Here is a 20,734-nt window from a genome sequence, read left to right as displayed (position 1 = left end):
TTCACGACTTAGACTCTTTAAGTATCTTAAATAACAAATAACGTCGAAAAAATCTGCAGTCACACTTTAGTGGATTTAAAAAAATACCTTTTTTTATTGAATATGAACTTTTTCTTTGTAGTTTTCTTATAAGCGAGAACAATTTTTTTAACTCAAACTGAAAATATATTAGTCTATCTAATCAAGTAATGATTTTTAAATAGTCTTAAAATATGTTTTTTCTTTACTTCGTATCTTAACCTTGTTACTTAAGTTTAAGGGATAGGAAATTAGAAAAACATTTAGATTCCAGTTATGTTCCATCACGTGCAGAGGCTAGCTTAAGTTGGTAATAAACAAGTTTTGAATTGGTCCATAATAGTTGTAAAAGAAGGTAGGTAAACAGTTGGGAAATCCAAAGACACTGGCATCACTAATTTTTTTGAGATACCCCCGTATACATTTTAATTAACTTTGTTACTTTAAGGAAAACATTCTGCCTAAAATTTTGCATCATATTTGTAAGCTTGGATATTTGACCATAAAGTGTCACTGTTTATCGAGCCGTAAATACGCACCATACGGAAACGTTGAAACTTTTGATCACGATGCATAGGAAGTTCTAAGACCTCGCAACACATCCCCAGAAATTGACTGCCATTGTAAAGTTAACATCCTCAACAACGCAAGGAAAAGTTCTGTCCAGTTCTATCAAAGATTTCAGCACAAATGACTCAGGGAACACCTTAGCTTTGAAAACCTTTGGTCCAATCAACGTTGTTGGGGATGTTGATTTTATAATGGCAGTCAAATTCTTTTGTATTCAGGTTGAAATCTTTTACTGTTCTTTTTTTTTTTAATGGTTTTCTTTTTTTGCTTCAAAACAACATTTACTTATAAAACTTTTAGCTGTGCAGCCATTATTACTCGCTCTCGAATCTGCTACAAAGCGTTCGCAACCTTTTTCAGTTGCTCCTTTAGTACTATGCAAAAACCAAGTTGAAAATTCAACTTGCAAGACACTGTTAGAAAATGGATTTTCTTATAAAGAAAACGGCGGAGATTTAGCTCTCTATTGTAATAAGGCGTTTGGTTGTTGATTTTTACACGATGTATTGATATTAAACTAATTACCATACTTTTTTTTTCATACTGACATTTGACAAATTAATAAATAGCATCAATATAACAATAGCATAAAAATTATTAAGGCGTGGCCGAACTACCTGGTAATAAAAAAATTTAGAATAAATATTTATAAGTTTCATTGTCAATCCAAGTTCCAATGTCACAGAAATCTTTGATTACAACCATTCGTCAGCAAGCACTTCAATTTGGTAAAAAAAAAAAAAAAACGGTTGAATATTTTTATGAGTTATCTGAAAAAAAAAAAATATTTAAATCAAAATCATTAAAACTCACATTGATTCTTTCGCTGAAGTGGAAAACGTGGTTTGTTACTCTTTGAGTTTGTTCCGTTGATGAAATTAACTTTAAAGAAAAAAAAGATCCTAATTAATTAGCATAATTAACTAAAATATTGTCATAAAAAAAATACTAATAGGATACAGCCTCATATATCATTAGGCCTAATTATAGTTAATTCTAAAGGATTGTTATCCCAATTATATCTCCTCTTTTACATTTTGCATTTAAAACTTTGCCCCAATCAAAAACATTTTTCAAAAAAAAACAGATCCTCTCGACCAATTAGATGTGCAATACCAGTATATAACAATTCCTTGTAAGTTTTACGAAATATTCTCAAACATTAAAAACTTTGTTATCATTATCTTGATCGAGTCTTTATCTGTTTCTTAGAAAATCAGAATTTTTGTAACAAACAAACAATCGTTTGCTTAGCACAATTTTAGTTAACAAGGGTTCATCAACCCTTTATCCAAATAATGTTTCTCTATGATGTAACTTTTTTTTAAATGCAAAATTTTTAACAATTTATAATTTTCCTAAATAGATTGAAAAACCTTGTTAACGAATTAGCTTTCATTTCCAGTGCTTTTTGAAGCAATTCTAGTTAAAGTTGGTATAGATGGAGGATTTTTTGCAGTCGACCATATAGACATATTTTTGCGGTCCTAGACATTGAGGCAACAATATATTTAAAACCTCTGACATTTGTGACTGTGAATGTACATGCAAACAACATTTGAAGCTGTTGAAGTCTTTTTGAAGCTTTTTGGTGTACAAATCCATTGAACTTAAATAGTCAAGAATTTAAATTTTAAATTTTTGATAAGGTTCTATAAAACCTTTTACAGCAAATGACCTTTTTGTGCTCAGCTCGTTTATATGTTTTGTGCTCGTTTATATGTGCAATGATTTTTAGTTAAGAATTAATATTTACTAGACTTGAACTTGACATAAAAGAAATATATTTCTTTTAAGGTCTTACATCGTTCTTCAGGAGGCTTTTCTTCCAATTTCTTTAGAAGCCATATTGATGCACACAAGTTTGTAACCTTGAATAAAGTCACCACTAATTAACACGGATGAATCTAAATTTATTTAATTAATTTTCTTTAGCTGTAATTTTTTTTTTATTGTAAATTTTGAAGTTATTGAACTGTATAGTTTTAAACCAAAACTTTAAATTAAGTTTAATAAATCACACAACTTCTGTATAAAATAGCTTCACCCAAATAAATAGCTTCACCCAAATAAATAGCTTCACCAAAAGGTTGGCAAAGTAGTTACTTTATTAATACTATTATTGACAGAAGATTCTTCTTATTAAAAAAATGACAATAAAGTAAACTTCATAATAAATACAAATAACAAAACAAAAACGAATATAAAACTTACAGCAAGTAAAATGTGCACAATACTCTGACCAGCTTCAATATACTGCAAAAATAATTAGTATAAAGGAAATTATAAAAACAAAATTTTTTGGAATTTTCATAAAACTTCAATGTTCATGATAACAATTGCCAAAGATAAAACTTTAGAAAATTAAAATGTTACCTCAAATTTTATGACGCATGAATTAACTTCACTATTTGCTTTCTCAGTGGAATTACAACCAAAACCATGTATATCAAACCAACTTCTGCTATTTTTTTTGAAACTCAACCACTTTTGCTCCTTTTAAAAGAAATTTATAAGTAGATAGCACAAAGCAAAAGCATTTCCAAGAAGTCAACACATTCAAAACTGTAATTAAATATGAAATTACATGTGTAAGTGGACCAACTTTCAGGTAGATGAATACAACAAAAATGTTCAAAGCAACCCAAAGCACAGACCAAAAAACAAACTGAAACAAAAAAAGATTTTTACTAAAAAGTTAAAAAATTACAAAAATTTTCGATAAAAATTCAAACTTGATAACTCATAACAGAAATCTCACTCCTTTTTTTTTACATATCTAAAAAAACTTTCTAACTCAAAAAATTAAGAACAGATCACTATTTCTTAATTTATTTCTTAATATTTTTGTCAATCCTATATACTTTTTAAAAAAATCTATTGATAAGCAGAAGCATTGAAGCCACTAAACTTTGTACAACTTCAGGAATCTGCTTTAATAGCAGATATCTTCAGTTCCCCTGAATTCCATAAGCTGTCTTTTATTATTGGTTCAAATGGTCATGACCAAAAGTTCTTAATGCAATTTAAGTAAAGACTATTAACAGGAGAGATATTTTTTGGTCTGCCTGCCTGCCTGCCTGCCTGCCTGCCTGCCTGCCTGCCTGCCTGCCTGCCTGCCTGCCTGCCTGCCTGCCTGCCTGCCTGCCTGCCTGCCTGCCTGCCTGCCTGCTTGCCTGCCTGCCTGCCTGCCTGCCTGCCTGCCTGCCTGCCTGCCTGCCTGCCTGCCTGCCTGCCTGCATGCATGTATGTATGTATGTATGTATACAACATATATACAAGATATATAGCTTCAATATAAAACTAATGTAGATAAGAATCTTCTTAATAAAATTTTCTAACCAGTTATAATTTTAAAAAATGACCAAAGACTAAAATGAAAAAATGTTTTTATAATAATAATAATAATAATAATAATAATAATAATAATAATAATAATAATAATAATAATAATAATAATAATAATAATAATAATAATAATAATAATAATATTAATAATAATAATAATAATAATAATAATAATAATAATAATAATAATAATAATAATAATAATAATAATAATAATAACAATAATAACAACAACAACAATAATAATAATAATAATAATAATAATAATAATAATAATAATAATAATAACAATAATAATAATAATAATAATAATAATAATAATAAAAATAACAATAATAATAATAATAATAATAACAATAATAATAATAATAATAATAATAATAATAATAATAACAATAATAATAATAATAATAATAATAATAATAATAACAATAATAATAATAATAACAATAATAATAATAATAATAATAATAATAATAATAATAATAATAATAATAATAATAATAATAATAATAATAATAGTAATAATAATAATAATAGTAATAATAATAATAATACTAATAACAATAATAATATAAGCACTATTATAAAATAAACATTATTGAATTGTAAATACTTAACATTTGAAAAATGAAAGTGAGCTTACAAACTTAATAAATATCACATTGAGCTTGGCAACACCAAATACAACACCAATATTTAAAACAAAAGTGAGGCTTGTTGCCAAAATTAACATGTAAATCTTCCCAAGGCAATCAAATATCAACCTCTCCAACAATAATGCCTGTAAAAAAAATTTCCTATGCAATAAAGTTATTGAAACAACATATAAGTAAAACTTATTTTAAATCTAAATAATAGAGCCATTCAAAAGCAGTGAAATAAACTTTATATAATTTTAAATAAACTACCTAAAAATAACATTGATTGTTTCTAAGAAGTATAAAAGATGAATCTAAAAGCTAAAAATTAACAAGAAAAATCATACAAGAGAACTCACCACTTGGAAACTTAACAGAACAAGTAGCAAACTTTGTATCTTTTTTATTTTTTGCTGTCTGTATGGCATTTTTATTTCCCATCAAACATCACGTTTCAGAAATGAGATCCTAAAATGTAATCTAAACAGGTATTAAAATAATTTTTAAAAAAATGTAAGAATGACACTACTTATATTACTGTACAAGCTCTGGTTTTTTATTAACTTTTAAAATGTTCTTTTAAGCATCATTTTTACTTCAACATTCAAGTTCATATACCATTCATTTTGATGCTTTCTCAATTTGCTGTATATGAATATCATTCATTAACTGCATTTTTGAGTGTGAAAAATATTTATTGAATAACATTTAATAATAAATGATGAAAGCTGTCATAAATAATGCAGTTATTTATAACTACATTAAAAAAAAAAAAAAAAAAAATTTGCGCAGCAGCATTAACAACAAAAGAATTAATAGTAAAATACTAATAATTAAAGCAATAATAATAATTAAAAAACTAACAATAGTAATAAAATTACAATTATTACTGAACTTGGTTAGCTTACACAATTAAAATGTATATATAAATGTATTATATATACCAAAAGCTGCTGGTTTTGAAAAAATTATCTAGCTTTAGAAAAACTATTTATTAAAAGTACTTTTTTGTAATGAAAAAATGCAGCAAGGACTGACAAAAAAAAAGGTTTACAAAAAAAGTTCAACTACTTTTTTTCCAAAACAAAATCAGGGGCTTCATAACCATCTAAAGGTGGTGTTTCAACTGGTCCATTTAAAGTTAATGGAAACATTTGTTTGTCTACTATTAGAGCTTCAGTGTATAAAAAATCAGACTCCTTCTTAAGTTCTCTCATTGCATTGCTGCGACTTTTCACTTTATCATTTATATTCTGTAAGCAAGCTATATGATTACTCATTTGAAATCGCGACCACTCCTTTGAAACTAAATGTCTTTCTTCTAATTCTCTCTCAGACAAAACAGAAATCTGTCGCTGTCGATCTGCATTGAACCAATCTGGATGAGGTATTGAATCATGATCTACAGGTGGTGTAATAATCTGCTTCCATAGCTTGGCCTCCTCAAGTTCTTTTTGCCTCTGCAATTTCTTCTGGTCAACTTGAGGTGCTTGCTTTTTTTTTAAACCAGGACTATGGTTTAATGAAACTGTTGTCATTAATAGTCGTACATATTTTGGCGTTGTGATGAAAACTCTTTCTATCAACATTTTACCAGTTTTTTCTTTCTAAAAAAAAAAACAATAAGAGCTTATTAGGCCTTACATATATATATAATCTCTATCAAATCTTTGAGCTAAGGAGTTAAAAAACTCATATAATATAAAAAATGTATCATTTTTAAAATGATTTCAGCATATTAATAGATTTAAAATCTCTTCAAAACCTGGTTTTATTTTTAATACATAAATTATATATAGGTAAAAGTTTTGGGATTGCATATTACTTGAGTGAATTTTCTTGAAGTTTAAACAAAAAAGGGCTAGAGTTAAGTTACTTCAAAGCGTTTATTATCGCAGTTTTCAGGGATAGGGTTAGGACTTCACATAATATTAAGATTGGGCTAAGACTCGGGTGATTTCATGCCAGTCTGAGAAAATTTCGTTTTTTTTCGTGTTATTTTTGTTTAAACGCGTGTGACGTGTTTTCATCTCGCGGGATTGATCCCATTAAGAATTTGACGTTATAAACTGCGTTTTCGAAGGCCGACTGTTTTTATTGAAACAGCGGATAATAGATAGAAATATGCAGGTAAATATAAAGATTTATATTTAACAAAAAAAAAGTACTTTTTTTTAATTAAATATTTCGTCTCAGATTTAGCAGATGATGTTGGTTGCTTTAGAAAATTAATGAAAGGAATTAAAAATATATTGGAAACAAAGTTTGAAATTGAGGGTGCAAAGTTAGTTTTTGAAGCATGCATTGACTCCATTTATGATTATGCTAAAATCAAAAATTATACTCAGCACCTAGAAGTATTAAATGACATCAAAAACGAACTTTCTCTAGAGTAGTTCAGATATGAAGCAACGAGTTGTGCTGGAGGTAATCTTTGAAACTAAAAAGTTACGCTTAACTTTATTCTTTACCTCTATAACTGTTTTCTTTATGTTTATGTACATTATATAATTTCTTTTTTTTGTATATTTGTATATGCATATGTAGTGTGTGGACACATTATGATAAGTGTTGGACCTATATTTTAACTCTTTTAAAAGTCTGTTTGAAAATGTTACTTAGAGGTTTGTGCAACGTTCTGCTTTTATTATGTGACTTATTTATTTCTTACATTTTTATTTTGTCTTTTCTTTATCTTATTTAGGTCATTACGTTTTATTAGTAAATTACTATTTGCAATGACCTGTGTTTTTTGTAACATCTTTAACACAAAATATATTGATATTGATATTGATTATTGAACTTGAGGTTCCAAAGTATTTCATGCTTTTTGAGAATATTGCTCAGAAAATCCTTTGTGTGATCCGAATGTGAAGAAACTGGCATTAAAAATCTTCATACCTTTTCTTCTTTTGAGAATGATGGATTTCTTTTGGGCCTCTTAAAATTTCAGCTTTCATATAAAACCACTTAAACAGTTTAGCTATGTTCTTAGTTTCTAACTTAAATGTTTGAAACCTCTTCAACTTTGTTAACTTTTTTTTTTTTTTTTGCAAAGTTCGAAATTTGAGCAGTAGAAATAGCAAAAACGAAAGATTATCCTAATTTAAGCCTAAATAAATCTTTTAACTTTTTAAGGGGTATTTGTCACTTGCCTATAATACAAAAAGGCTGAAGGTTGACTCTGGAGTATATTTATCCTGATATTTTAATTTTTAAGGATTGTCTTTTAAACTGCATCAAAATTAGGTTTACTGGCTCTGCCATCAGTCTGATCCACCATGTGCTTTACATAACCTTGGATATATCAGCCTTTGTCAACTTCCAAAAGTTTTCCAAAGTATTTTCTAAAAATTAACAATGGAGAAGCTGGATGAGAGAATGAAATTAAAAACAGCTGATGCCATTTACCTTGTTCGTCACAAGAAACTGATCGATTGCTGTTATTTTTCAGTTGTTGCTTTAAAGACGAATGTTTTGATTCTTGATTAACTGTTTCTAAATCTAAAAAATTTAGTTTAATAAAACAATTATCATCGAATTGTGCAAAAGTTATTTATTTATTATTTAAATAAATAGTAATTTTTTCTAATAACAAAATTACTTTCCCGATCCTACGACATAATCTTACTATTTTTATTTTTACGCATGGAGTCATATAATAACACCGACAATAATATATTTTGAAATTCCTTATGGTTTCTAGGTCATCGAAAAAACAACTAACTAACAAACTCTTAGATAGCCTTCATCCTAGACGATAATTCGTCTGACTATTTTTTCCCGTGAACTTTGGGAGATCAGACGAGAAAACTTTGGTTTTTGCGCTAATGCAATTTTTCATCTACCGGAACAAATTTGTTCCTGTGGCTTTTCTCTGATCTTAATGAAATATCGTAAAGTTTCGGGGGGTTAATGATTGGTTGCGCCAAAATTTAGTTAATTAAATTATCAGTGCTATTTAGAAGCAGTATAACAAAATAAAAAGATAATTTAAAGTATGCATTTAAAAAAGTTTGTGATTTATTTTTTATTAAATTTTTGAAGGATTACGAAAAAGAAGCTTTAAAAGCTTCCGGCAATGGCATATTACCCCCGTCCTTAAACCTGCAAAACGTAATTATATTTCGCCATTATTCAATTTTTAAATAACCAAAGTTTTCTCGTCTGACTTCCCAAAGTTCACGGGAAAAAAAAGTCAGACGAACTATCGTCTACCTTCATCCATGATTAATCATATGATCTGAAAATTCCCGCATAGATTCCTAATATGTACATCTACAATTCCAGTTTACAACATATATCTTCTTTTAAGGGATGCCGTAAATAAATTTGTATTTTGTAAAAAAACAGACATTTTGATGGTTATTTTTCTTCAAACTACTATATAACTCTAAATTAAACATATAGTTGTACACTGAATTTAAGATCAACTAGAAAACTATCTTTAAAAGTAATAATATTGATAGCTAATAACGTCATCATGTAGTCTATCAAGCTGATTATTTTTAGTTTTAGTACTAGTTTTTAAAAGAAATTGAATTTCAATATCTATATAACCAGAGTTGTTATCTGTCCAATATGTCCAAGACAAATTTTCTGCCGACATAAAATATGTCCGAAATATTTTTCTGCCTACCAACTTTGACATAATTTTATGTCTAAAACATTTTCTGCCGACATAAAATATGTCCGAAATATTTTTCTGCCAACTTACTTTGACATAACTTTATGTCTGAAATATTATCTGCCGACATAAAATATGTTGCTTTTTATAATTTTTATAATTTATTTAATTTTTAGCTGCATATGAGCACATTCGAAACTCAGGTTTTATTGAATTGCCGCATAGAACAACGCTTAACCAATACACTGACTTTGCTTCAAGTAACTCAGGATTTGTAGCAGAAATAGTTTCAAGATTATGTTTAGATTTAAAAATAGAAACACTAAAAGATCATGAAAGGCAAACAATTATAATGTTTGATGAGATGAAGATTAAACAAAATCTTGTCTTTTGTTCTGCATCTGGGGAGCTAAGAGGCTTTACAGAATTAGGAGACATTAACGAAGAACTTAATGAATTTGACAGGTGTTTTAGCCTGGTAACACACAAAACTAAGGATCTTGCATCACATATATTGTGTGTAATGGTTGGTGGTCTTTTAAAGCGTTTCACATATCCGTTAGCTTACTTTTGTACACTAGGGTTATCAAGTGATCAATTGTTTCCAATTATTTGGAAAGCAGTTAGAATATCAGAGAGTATTGGTTTAGAGGTTGTCGCTTTTGTTTCCGATGGGGCGTCTTCAAACAGAAGTTTCTTCAAACTGCATGAATTAGCTGATGGCTCAAATGTGTCAGTTGATGGGGTTGTTTATTGGGTTTATAATCGATATGACATGGATAGAAAAATATTTTTTTTCAGTGACCCACCACATTTATTGAAGACATTGAGGAATAACTTAGAAAATTCTGGTAGTAATAATTTTACCAGAAATTTAACGGTAAATTTCCTATTCAAATTATGTAATTATTGTCAGATTTATTTTTTTATTTTTACTATATTTTATGAAACTTTTTATTGATAATTGATTTGTTTTTTTATATTTTTGGCTAAATACCTATTTTATAATTTATTTACACAATTGATTATAAATTTATAAGAAAAACTATTTAAGCAAATGAATACTTTTTTGTTGAAGTTGTTCTTTAGGGTTATTAAACTTAGTATGTAATTTTAAGACCATATTTCAGTTTCATCTTTATTTAGTGCAATGAAAAATCTTTAAACTGGCAGCAATTAATTGACCTCTACGATTGTGATCTTGGCAGGTTTCGCTTAGCTCCTGGACTGCGAAAGTTACACAAATTGACGCATGACCATATGTTTTTAACACCTAGATTGCGGATGAGAGTAAATTTAGCTGCTCAGGTAACACAATTTCATTTTATATAAGTAAATGTAAATTTCTTTCAGGAGATGACGCATGTTATGTATAATTGAACTTTCAAGAAATGATGAGTAGTGGTTTCAGAACATTAGTAGAAGTTACACTATACTGAATAATATGTTAGTAAAAGTTGTTACAAATTCTTTAAGGTTTTGAGCAGCACTGTAGCTGATGCAATCGCTAATTGTAACAATGAACAATTATCAGAATTGGAAAAATTCATTCGTTTAACAGATATGTTTTTTGATATGCTGAATGTAAACAATAAATTTCAAGGTCAAAAGAATAGGAAGCCTGCTCTATACCCCTATCGTGCGGTGGATGATTGGAGATTTGAGGTATTGTTATCTTTAATTAATATACCTTTCTTAATGTTGAAATTTGTCATCATTGTGTTCTGGTTTTTGCACTTGACTAGTTTGGTTTAGGGTTGAGTTTCCCAAAAAAATGAGAATGAGTGTTATTTAATATTAGCCAATGAGTTTAACTTTGAAAAAGAAAAGCCAATATTAAGATTCCTTAATAAATAAAAAATTATCCTCTAAAATCTTTATTTTTCTATTTTCCTAATGCCATTTTTTCTACTATTTTAGTGGTTGCAAAGCACATACCTAAAATATATTAATGAGTGGAAAGCACAAGCTGAATCGAATGAAAGGATACCTAAGGCAATGAAAACCAAACTTTGTTTGAGTTCTCAGACTATCCAAGGAATCAGGATTACTGGTATTGGTATTTTGAGTTTTTTTGTTCATTGAAAGTATACTCACAAAAAATGTGTTACTCAAAAAAAAAAAAAAAACTTTTGAATGCTAAGAGATTATTTCATGAAATTTGAAATCTATCGATGAATTCTAATTGAGTTGAGAATAGTAAAAAAATATGTTGCAAACTAGTTTGCCTCAAATTTGGTGTAGAGGGGGATAATTTTGGGGGGGCATTGTTATACCCAGGACCCAATCATCGCAATTTTTTGCAAAGCATCATTATTATAACATAATGGCATAAGTATATACAGCGCCTGGCTCTTGGGAGCATAGGCGCGCGGCCCACAATAATTATGGCTCCAGCTGGGGCCCCGATTTTTAAAGTATATATTTTATATATTTATATATATATATATATTTTATTTTTTTTTATTTTGTCTTATAGTGCATTCGTTTGTTGAGCTAGTCCCATATTTATTAAGCAGAGTAACTGATGGACAAGAGCTTTATTTTTTATCCGATAAATTAAACCAGGATTCAGTTGAAGAACACTTTGGACGAATACGTAGTCGAGGAGGAGCAAACGAAAATCCAACTGCTCACGAATATGGCCTTCTAAATCGAAAGGTTATTGTGGTCAAATCTGACCTGCTGAAAGTTATGCGTGGTAATACTAGAGGCTGTATACGCGAAAAATTAATTATCGACGTCAATGATAACAGAGAACTGCCCAAACGCTCTAAAAGGAAATAAATTTTGTTGAATGATTAATTAGGCGTATTTCTCTATGGGAAAAAAAAGAAAACTTAAATAAAGAAATCCGTATAAGCATGGATTAGAACCCTGAACTAAATTTGGGGCTCTTGAACCCCAACGAGAGCGGGTTCTGGAAACCTTTGGGGTTCTAGAAAATAGTAATTTTTATATTAAAGTACCTTACTTCGCTAACATTTTCAAGTAACAAAGAAAAATTTAAAATATAAAGAAATAGTAAATGGTCACAAGTGACAATATTCTGCTACAAATGAATTTAATGTAATACTTATAAATACGTTTTCGACATTAATACAAAATAATAATAAAAAATCTACTATTTTGAAATGATCTAAAAAAGTAAAAAGTACTGTTACAGAGAAAAAACAATACCAAAACATACTTGATTGGTACAGGCCATCTGTAACCCTAAAAAAATGAAGTTCAAAAAAGGTTTTCTAAAACCCTTTGAGAAAATAGTGTTTTGGAATCAGGGTTCTGATAAAGGAATTCCAGAATCAACCGTGGCGCATTAGACTTGTAATCCAAGGGTTGCGAGTTCGATACCCGCTCGTAGCACATAAACGTTATTGGTAAGTTTGTAAACGGACAGCCAACTCGTCTTCTGTGACAAGACCATTAGGACTTCTTAGAGCACCTTTTAAAAAATAAAAGATTCCTTATGTTCAAAAAGGGTTTTAGAACTCATTAATTTTTTAGAAACTCATTAAAATCTTAGAAATCATTTTAAGGTTCTTTGACTTTTTCTACTTTAAAAAAAAATTCTGAGCATCAGCTCGAAATGCCATTACAATTTGTGGCGGACTTAACGGCAGCAAAGTATTCTTTCCTTTTTTTAAAAAAAAGTAGTCGAGAGGGAACTGGCCGTATTTATCCTCGAGGGCCCTAGGCCTTATTTTAGAATCAATTCTAAAATAAGCCCCCTCAAATAGTGGGGCCAAAGGCAACAGCCTAATCTGCATTTTAATACATATTAAAAATTAATCTGTAAAAAAATAATTTATTCAAATAAATTTTTGATGAAGCCTTAATTTGGATTTCCTTAAATTGCTGATTGAATTCTTAAAGATCTGTTTCGATTCAAGATTCGAAACAATAAAATGCTTATACGCAGAGCAAGAATTTAAATATATATATAAATTCTTTACTATATTTTTACTATATTGAGCACTTTGGCATCACACAAATCTTTTTAATTACTTTAAAACAGTTCTCTAGTTTAATTGCTAAGATTTTCCCTCAAAAAATTATTACATAACTGAAGAATTCTAAAGGACTAAACGATATTCTGTTGGTTATTTACAGCATTAAACGCAAGTGATGACATCATACTGATTTAGGTATAGACAAGGCTTCAGTACATACATCGATTGATTTAGGGAGAACTCACAAGAGAATTGATAACACATAGGCTTAGACAGGGATTAATATTATTCGTTTTTACTTTCTTCGTTTTACTTTGTTTTTGAAGAAATAAAGCGCTTTTTTTAGCATTAAAGTGCACAAAATGTATCAGGGAACTGTGACCTTATATAGAATTTGTAAATATATATGGAACATGGGAGAACAATTTCCACTTCAGACTTAAGTATGGGGAATAAGTAAAAAAGTATGGGGTATAAAATCTTAAACTAATTAACATCAATATTTGAATATAAAAAAATACATCTGTTTAATTACTTCAATTTTAGGAAAATATTACATGAAACGCAATGATGTAAAAACACTCAATTACATATAATACTTTTTATAGTTTAATAACTATACGATTCTTTTTATTCTTAATTAAAAATAGAGCTTACAAATAAAATATGTTACTTTTGATAAAAAAATATGATTCAGAAACATGAAAAAACATATTTAAAAAAGGTTAAAAAATCTGCTACTAATAGAATACACCCTACTTTAAACTTTTACGTAGTGAAACTTCTCCTTTACGGGAAATTTTATGCCCTATTTCACTTCTTCTCATAATCTGAATCCACGTTTTAACAAAGGCCCTAATTCTGATATTAATCCACCTTTTAATAATTTTCTCATATAATACATTTTTTATACTGTCATTTTCAAGGTCCATTGTTAGCATCTCCCATTTTTCTATGACTAATTCACTTTTAATTATATTGTTATAAACTAAAGTACTTAAATTTTCCCCGCAATAAGTGATTAGCAAATTTTTGTTTATAATTTTACAAGCATCTATTTCAATTTGACGAACAAAAAGCAAAAATCTGTCATTTACTATTATGAGCCCTCCTCTATTAACTCTTTCAACCCAGTGTATTGTATATTTATTTATATCTGCACATTCATCTTTTGGCTCTGTCTTTGATCCCCATAATGATAATAAATCAATTAATGCTTTACCCTGAGGTGATCGTTTATCCTTTATATTTTCTTTAAGAACATATATTATATAACCAGCAATATATCTAATAGTCTCTTCTTCAGAAATATCAAGAGGCTTATAAACTTCCTTGACATTTACATCTAAATTTATACATTTAGCACGATACTCTAAACTCCATTGCAATAACCTATCAAATATATATTGGAGTAATAGACTGTTTGCTTTTTTCGATGTAGAAATATTGCTAAGGGATAGGAAATCATTCCAAATATCTTTTGCTTTTTTTAAATAGCATAAATGCAGAAATTTTTTGAACATTTCTTCTCTGTTATGGCACATGGTTCCATTAAGTTTTATAATTGTAAAAATTTCAGCTTTAGCAAGACTGTCAAACTCCTTAAGCTTTGATGTATCTTTTGATAACACTTGCATTACTTCTTCCGCCAACAACTTGACTTCTACACCTGGTCCAGTAATGTTATGCATAGGATCTTCAGATGCTTCCTTTAAAGATCGAGTAATAAAGTTCTCAGAGTGTGTGTTGAACTCTGATTCTATCAGCTTAGGAGCTATAAAGAAATGAATAGATATTGGTAATAAACATGACATGACGTAAAATATAATTAAATGTATATAAAAAGTATACATGCAGGGTGTTCGCCAGAATTATATTTTATAAAGCCAGAATTATATTTTATAAAGTGTTTTTAAAATATTGGGAATATTTGTAGTTATTGTTCTACAAAATATTGGCAATTTTTGTTAAAATTGATTATACTAAAAATAGTCATTGAATTTTGGGAATTTTAAACCCATTGGGAATTCAACGGTATATGCAGTGCCATCTGGCTGGCTAACATCCAGACATGTTACATTAATATTTTAATATAAAATTAATTATATTTAATATGCAATTATAATAGCATAATTGTATATTGTAAAATAAATGCAATTATAACTTACTAATATACATTATTTTTAAACTGTTTAAAATTCTTAGTCATGATTTTTTTGTATTCATTTTGTGTAGCTTTAATTACATCTTTTAATCATTGACAGATGTGTTAAAGCTACAAAAAAAATATTAACTTAATGTAATGTTTTAATTACATTAAAATATGTAACAAAAGCTACAAAAAATGAATAAAAAACAATCATGAAATGATTTTTAAACAGTTTAAAATAACACTGAAATACTAAAATCAGCAACTTTTTTCATTAACAACTTACTTTCTCCATGCATATCTTTTCTACACTTTTCTTCGTGAATTTTTAAAAAATTTTGATTTTTATACTTTTTACTACAAAAACTGCAACAAACTGGAAGTGTAGTAAGGGTGGACGAAGATTTATTTCTAAAGTAGACCTCTTCGAAAACAAATTGAGAAATATTATCATCGCTTACAAACACAAGCTTTGGAATATGAGGAAGTTCCTCCACTATAAAATCTATAGCAATATCATCCTCGTTGATTAAATCCTCAGAATTCACGATTTCTGGATTGAATAAAAATGAATCTATCTCCAGTTCTTCGTCAATGTCTATATTCTTTAAAGCAAATTCCAGTTCAATATCAGCCATTTTCCATGTAAACTTTTTATCTTATTTTTTAATTTATTTTTTAAAACATTCATAACATTTTTTTAAAGAAATATCATTGGATATATACTTTTTAATGTGGAATGTGATTGGATAACCTTAAGTTATGATAATTACGCGAAAAGTCATTGAAAATTATGTTACAACTAAGACTGTTCCGTGAAAAATGACATAATTTAACTTCGTTCTCACTCCATCTATAATAACTCTTTGGTTCAAAATAAAGTGACGGAATCATTTTGAAACAGCCGCGATATGAAAAAGGGCATTATTATGGCATTTTACATTCACGCTTTTGGCATTTCACATGTAAAAAATGTTGGCAACACTGAATTTAATTGTCAATTAAAACGACTAAAATATGACGACTTGGAATGCTCGCTTCCACGTTTGAGACACTAAAACGATTTTCCTAGCCGCATTAAAAAACGATTATTAATCTAATTATTCATTTTTCGCGGTTTAAACGATTGTCCTGTGGTATATATAGATCTTGGAATAACTATTTTCTTGTCACTGTTTTTGTTTTCCTTAAGATTTAAAGACAAATATGGAGAATAATTTATTGCACAAACAAGTGAAAAGTCAATTTGAAATTAGTAAAGAAGGAGGAAAGTGTAAAATGTGTAAAAAATTTTACAAAGGCAAGTTAAGTAACCTCAAAGATCACCTTCTTCGAAAACACAAAGAAAAAGCAGGCGAAATCGACTTAGTTGAAGCTACTTCGGCTTCAAGGAATCGAAATGACGATGAGATTTTTGATTCAAAATGCTATTCAGTTGTAGCATTTTATATCACGGCCGTTTTAATCATTATTCTATTCTCAAAATTAACTTTGACTTTTTGTGCTAGAATTCTGTCAAATACTTTGCTAACTCAAAAGCTAAAAGAATTTTATTACGTTATAAAAAATTTTTTTTTTATGTTTCGACTCTAAAAAGGTTTTCAGAACTCGATTCTTGCACTGGGGCGCCATAAAAAATTGACTAATAGAAAATGTAAAATGTTCAGCTTTTTAAACAAATTTTATTTTATCAATTAAATCTAGATTATTTTTTACCACCATAATAGAGTCTAAGAAATCATTTGAAATGCGAGTACGTAGATGGCTATAAACCAAAGCGAATCCAGAGAAATCACGTTCAACTTTTACGCTGGAGAACGCTGCACCATAAACTACTTGCGAGATTTCATAGAGCCGATTCCATTTCGTTTTCTGGTTTTTCTTCCAGTACGCAAGAATGTTGAATTCAACGTCTGATGACACTCGTGGTTCATTAAGAGTCCATTTTAAAATTAATTGACGAATATCTTGATCTGATTCTAAAGCTGCATTAGCAACACCTTGTCTGGTTCCTCCTCCAGTATATTCAATGAAACGGCGTACTTTTTCAGCATCAATTTCTTCTGAGTTCATCGGAATCATCACTTCAGAAGTATTTAAGGAATATGACGCATTTAATTGCATGGATTCTTCTGTTGATGAAGAACTTGATTGTTCTCGTTGAGTACAAAGTTTTTGATGGATTTTAATTAGCTGTATAATTCCTCTATTCAACATTTCTGTATTAAACAGTTGATGACCCGATGTAAAGCAAAATCTAGGATCCAGAACTAAAGCAGCGATAAATGCTTCACATTTAAAAAAAACTTGTTCTCGTGTATTGATTGCGTTGGTCAGTAGCATTTTTAATCCCAAATCACCTGCTGGAACGTCCTCAATTTCTATTTTCATTTGAATCCATCGAACGTAGAATTCACTAATTGATAATTTTGCGCATTGAAAATCCATCATAGCCGAATGTATTGGTAAAAATGCATCAAAATATTCATCTATTAAACTCCATGAAGCATCATTTAATTTTAGTTGGTCGTGTCTTAGCCTTTGATATGCTTCTGCGTTGGTATGGAAATCTTCTATCATCAAAAACGTGGAATCCCAGCGTGGTTCAATGTCTACACGAGGTTTTTTTAGATTTTTAAATGTTTGAATATATGCTATTTTTTTGGATTCGATAGCAACTTTTCTGATGTTATTTAATGCATCTTCAAACATTGATGTTACGTCCTTAGCAGCTAGCTGACACACATGTGCGCCACAAAACATTGCTGAACAGAACGATCCAACTGATTTTTCAACACAAACAGTGTGGGCTTCACTATAATTCCCTTCTTCATTCTCTAAAGCGCCAATATCAATTTCCTCGTCTTCGAAATCTATAAATTCGTCACCATAAATTTCAAGGATCACTTTCATTTGAATTTGTGCATTTTGAAGAATTTTTGAAGCCTTCGTCATGTTCTTTCCTTGATCTGTGCAAGTTGCGTAGATATCATTAGCACATTTTCCAATTTTTCCAATTACATTTTCTAACTGAGCAGCTAAAATTTCGCCAAACTGTCGACCTTCTTGAGTAAGTATGCCTAAGGTTCTGTCAGCTATTTGCCCGTCCTTCACATATCTACAGCTAACTCCAAACACGTTTCTTCCATATCGCGACGCACTATCAAACATCAACGAGACAAGAACATTTTCAGTTTCTTCTCTTATGAGCGAAAAAATATTTTCACACGCAAGTTGAATGTAGCGTTTCATGCTGTGACGATTTACAACAATTTTGAATTCTTTAAGTGCATTTTTCACTAAAGACAATTGTCCGATTTCATCAGCTGACGCGAAAGACAAGTTACGGTTCATCATTAACTTAATCATTTCTCTAATTAATTGATTTACATCAACATCCAGCTTGATTCGTTTAATTAATTGAATCTCATCGTCATTTCGATTCCTTGAAGCCGAAGTAGCTTCAACTAAGTCGATTTCGCCTGCTTTTTCTTTGTGTTTTCGAAGAAGGTGATCTTTGAGGTTACTTAACTTGCCTTTGTAAAATTTTTTACACATTTTACACTTTCCTCCTTCTTTACTAATTTCAAATTGACTTTTCACTTGTTTGTGCAATAAATTATTCTCCATATTTGTCTTTAACACGTTCGCTGCCGAGCTATTTTAAACTATGCGTTATTTCTTTGCCGAGCCATAATGTCTACAATGATTAATTTTTGCCGAGGCTGTTTTGAGTGGTTTCATTCTCATTGCCAAAGCTAGATATCAACATTCCAATAAAAAAAATGTTTTTAATCTGAAAAAATTTTATAGTATTTTTTATTCTGAATATAACTGACAAAAAAAAAAGCACTACGAGTATACTCGTAGTTTGGCAATGGCGAAGGAATTTTTTTCTCCAGTGCCAAAGTACTCGTAACACCGTAATGAGTATAACTCATTGTGGTGACTACATCTTTTCAAGATGTAATTGAGAACTTGAAAGTTGTAATTAAGAAACGTAAGATGTAATTGAGAAATACAACAGGTAATTTAGAAGTCGCAAAATGTAATCAAGAAACACAACATGTAATTAAGAAATTTTAAAATGTAACTGAGAAACCCAACATGTAAATAAGTAATCGCAATATGTAATTTGAAACATATATTATAAGCTTTTCTCAATTACAACTTTCATCTTCTCAATTACATCTTACATTTCTTAATTACAACTTTCATCTTCTCAATTACATCTTACGTTTCTTAATTACAACTTTCATCTTCTCAATTACATCTTACGTTTCTTAATTACAACTTCCATGTTCTAAATTACATATTGCGACTTTTAAATTACATTTTGTATTTCTCAATTACATCTTACGTTTCTTAATTACAACTTTCAAGTTCTCACTTACATCTTGAAAAGGTGTAGTAATGTAGCTTATTTTATGCATTATTATTATAAATAGTGTTTCAATTTTTTTGCACATGCACATTGGCAGATATCATGAGTAAAAAAGGTAATTTATATTTTGTTTTCTTAATTCTAAATTGTTGTGTTTTTTAGACTAGAGGCTAAAATATGTTTGATAACTACATTATACTGTATGTTATTGAAAATGTGAAAAAAAATTTGAAGTACACAATAAGATGTTTTTTAATACATTAAAAAACATTTTAGTGTGCACTTCGAATTTTTTACACAGTATACTAATTAATGTGTTTTATAGATGAGTAATTTCTTTTTTATAAACTGATAATTATAAATTTATCTATCTCCTATTAGCTCAACACAGATATTCCACAATTGGATCAGCACATATGATTATGGAAGACTGTGAGGATAGTGAAGATGATGATATTGAAGATTCGGATTCATTTTTTGCTTATACTACTACCTCTTCGAGCTTGACTGCATCAGAATCAGTTTCTGAAGATAATAACACTTAAGAAAGAGATGACAATCAGTTAACAGACGTTCGTCTAGCAGCCACTGCAGAAGATTTTATTAATGGCGCCGAAAAGAGCTAAAACAACGGGTCGTCCATCTAGAAATTCAAACCAATGGAAAGATGAGCCGGATATTGTAAAACAAATTCAATTTACTGCCGATCCTGGTTTGAAGATAAATCAATGAACATACATTTGTGGTACTTTAAGAACTGACCGAAAGTCAAATCCAAAAGAGTGTACAAAAGCAAAACTGAAACAGGGAGACGTTATAAGCAGAAGCAGAGTGGGTGTAGTGGTTGCTAAATAGAACAACAAAAGAGACGTGCTAATGATTAGCAACTTGCATTCGTTGCAAATGATTGAAGTGACAAACAGGAGAGGAGAGAAGAAAATGAAACCCAACATTATTAAAGATTACAATCAACGTATGTCAGGAGTAGATAGGGCGGAACAAATGGTATCATACTATGATTGCCTAAGAAAGACAATTAGATGT

At 29.3% G+C, this 20,734-nt stretch overlaps 4 protein-coding genes across 7 annotated transcripts; all 4 read right to left on the bottom strand.

Moving 5' to 3' along the window:
• Positions 1-1,042: 1,042 nt before the first annotated feature.
• On the bottom strand, positions 1,043-5,485 carry LOC149888762 (sodium/potassium-transporting ATPase subunit beta-1-interacting protein 4-like). 3 transcript variants are annotated; one of them, XR_016452480.1, is made up of 8 exons: positions 4,937-5,485; positions 4,583-4,720; positions 3,176-3,256; positions 2,965-3,084; positions 2,803-2,844; positions 2,393-2,495; positions 1,402-1,470; positions 1,043-1,306 (listed from the first exon to the last, which is right to left on the bottom strand). XR_016452480.1 is itself a non-coding variant. In XM_090087353.1 (8 exons), exons 1-8 carry the CDS (start codon positions 5,003-5,005, stop codon positions 1,284-1,286), a joined length of 609 nt encoding a protein of 202 aa, XP_089943479.1. In that variant the 5' UTR covers positions 5,006-5,485; the 3' UTR covers positions 1,043-1,283. The 3 variants fall into 3 exon arrangements, 2 of the variants coding, with proteins under 2 accessions (XP_089943479.1, XP_089943481.1); XM_090087353.1 differs by having other exon boundaries at positions 2,393-2,459; XM_090087355.1 differs by lacking the exon at positions 3,176-3,256 and having other exon boundaries at positions 2,393-2,459; positions 4,937-5,147.
• Positions 5,486-5,644: 159 nt separating this feature from the next.
• Positions 5,645-6,166, bottom strand: LOC145188514 (large ribosomal subunit protein mL40-like). Its single transcript, XM_090087356.1, has one exon. It carries the CDS (start codon positions 6,164-6,166, stop codon positions 5,645-5,647), a length of 522 nt encoding a protein of 173 aa, XP_089943482.1.
• Positions 6,167-13,260: 7,094 nt separating this feature from the next.
• LOC149888761 (uncharacterized) lies at positions 13,261-15,961 on the bottom strand. Of its 2 annotated transcripts, none has more exons than XM_090088545.1 (2): positions 15,768-15,889; positions 13,261-14,931 (listed from the first exon to the last, which is right to left on the bottom strand). In XM_090088545.1, exon 2 carries the CDS (start codon positions 14,846-14,848, stop codon positions 13,913-13,915), a length of 936 nt encoding a protein of 311 aa, XP_089944671.1. In that variant the 5' UTR covers positions 14,849-14,931; positions 15,768-15,889; the 3' UTR covers positions 13,261-13,912. The 2 variants fall into 2 exon arrangements, with proteins under 2 accessions (XP_089944671.1, XP_089944670.1); XM_090088544.1 differs by having other exon boundaries at positions 13,263-14,931; positions 15,593-15,961.
• Positions 15,962-16,977: 1,016 nt separating this feature from the next.
• LOC149888760 (uncharacterized) lies at positions 16,978-17,968 on the bottom strand. Its single transcript, XM_090089330.1, has one exon. The coding sequence runs from the start codon at positions 17,884-17,886 to the stop codon at positions 16,978-16,980; it is 909 nt and encodes a 302-aa protein (XP_089945456.1). The 5' UTR covers positions 17,887-17,968.
• Positions 17,969-20,734: the final 2,766 nt, after the last annotated feature.

This window comes from Hydra viridissima, unplaced genomic scaffold, assembly GCF_058129835.1.
Source record: "Hydra viridissima isolate aposymbiotic clone 2 unplaced genomic scaffold, HvirCarnegie_v1 scaffold_5, whole genome shotgun sequence".
NCBI lineage: Eukaryota > Metazoa > Cnidaria > Hydrozoa > Anthoathecata > Hydridae > Hydra > Hydra viridissima.
The sequence above is the reverse complement of the archived record's forward strand: the minus strand, read 5'-3'. Positions and strand labels throughout refer to the sequence as shown.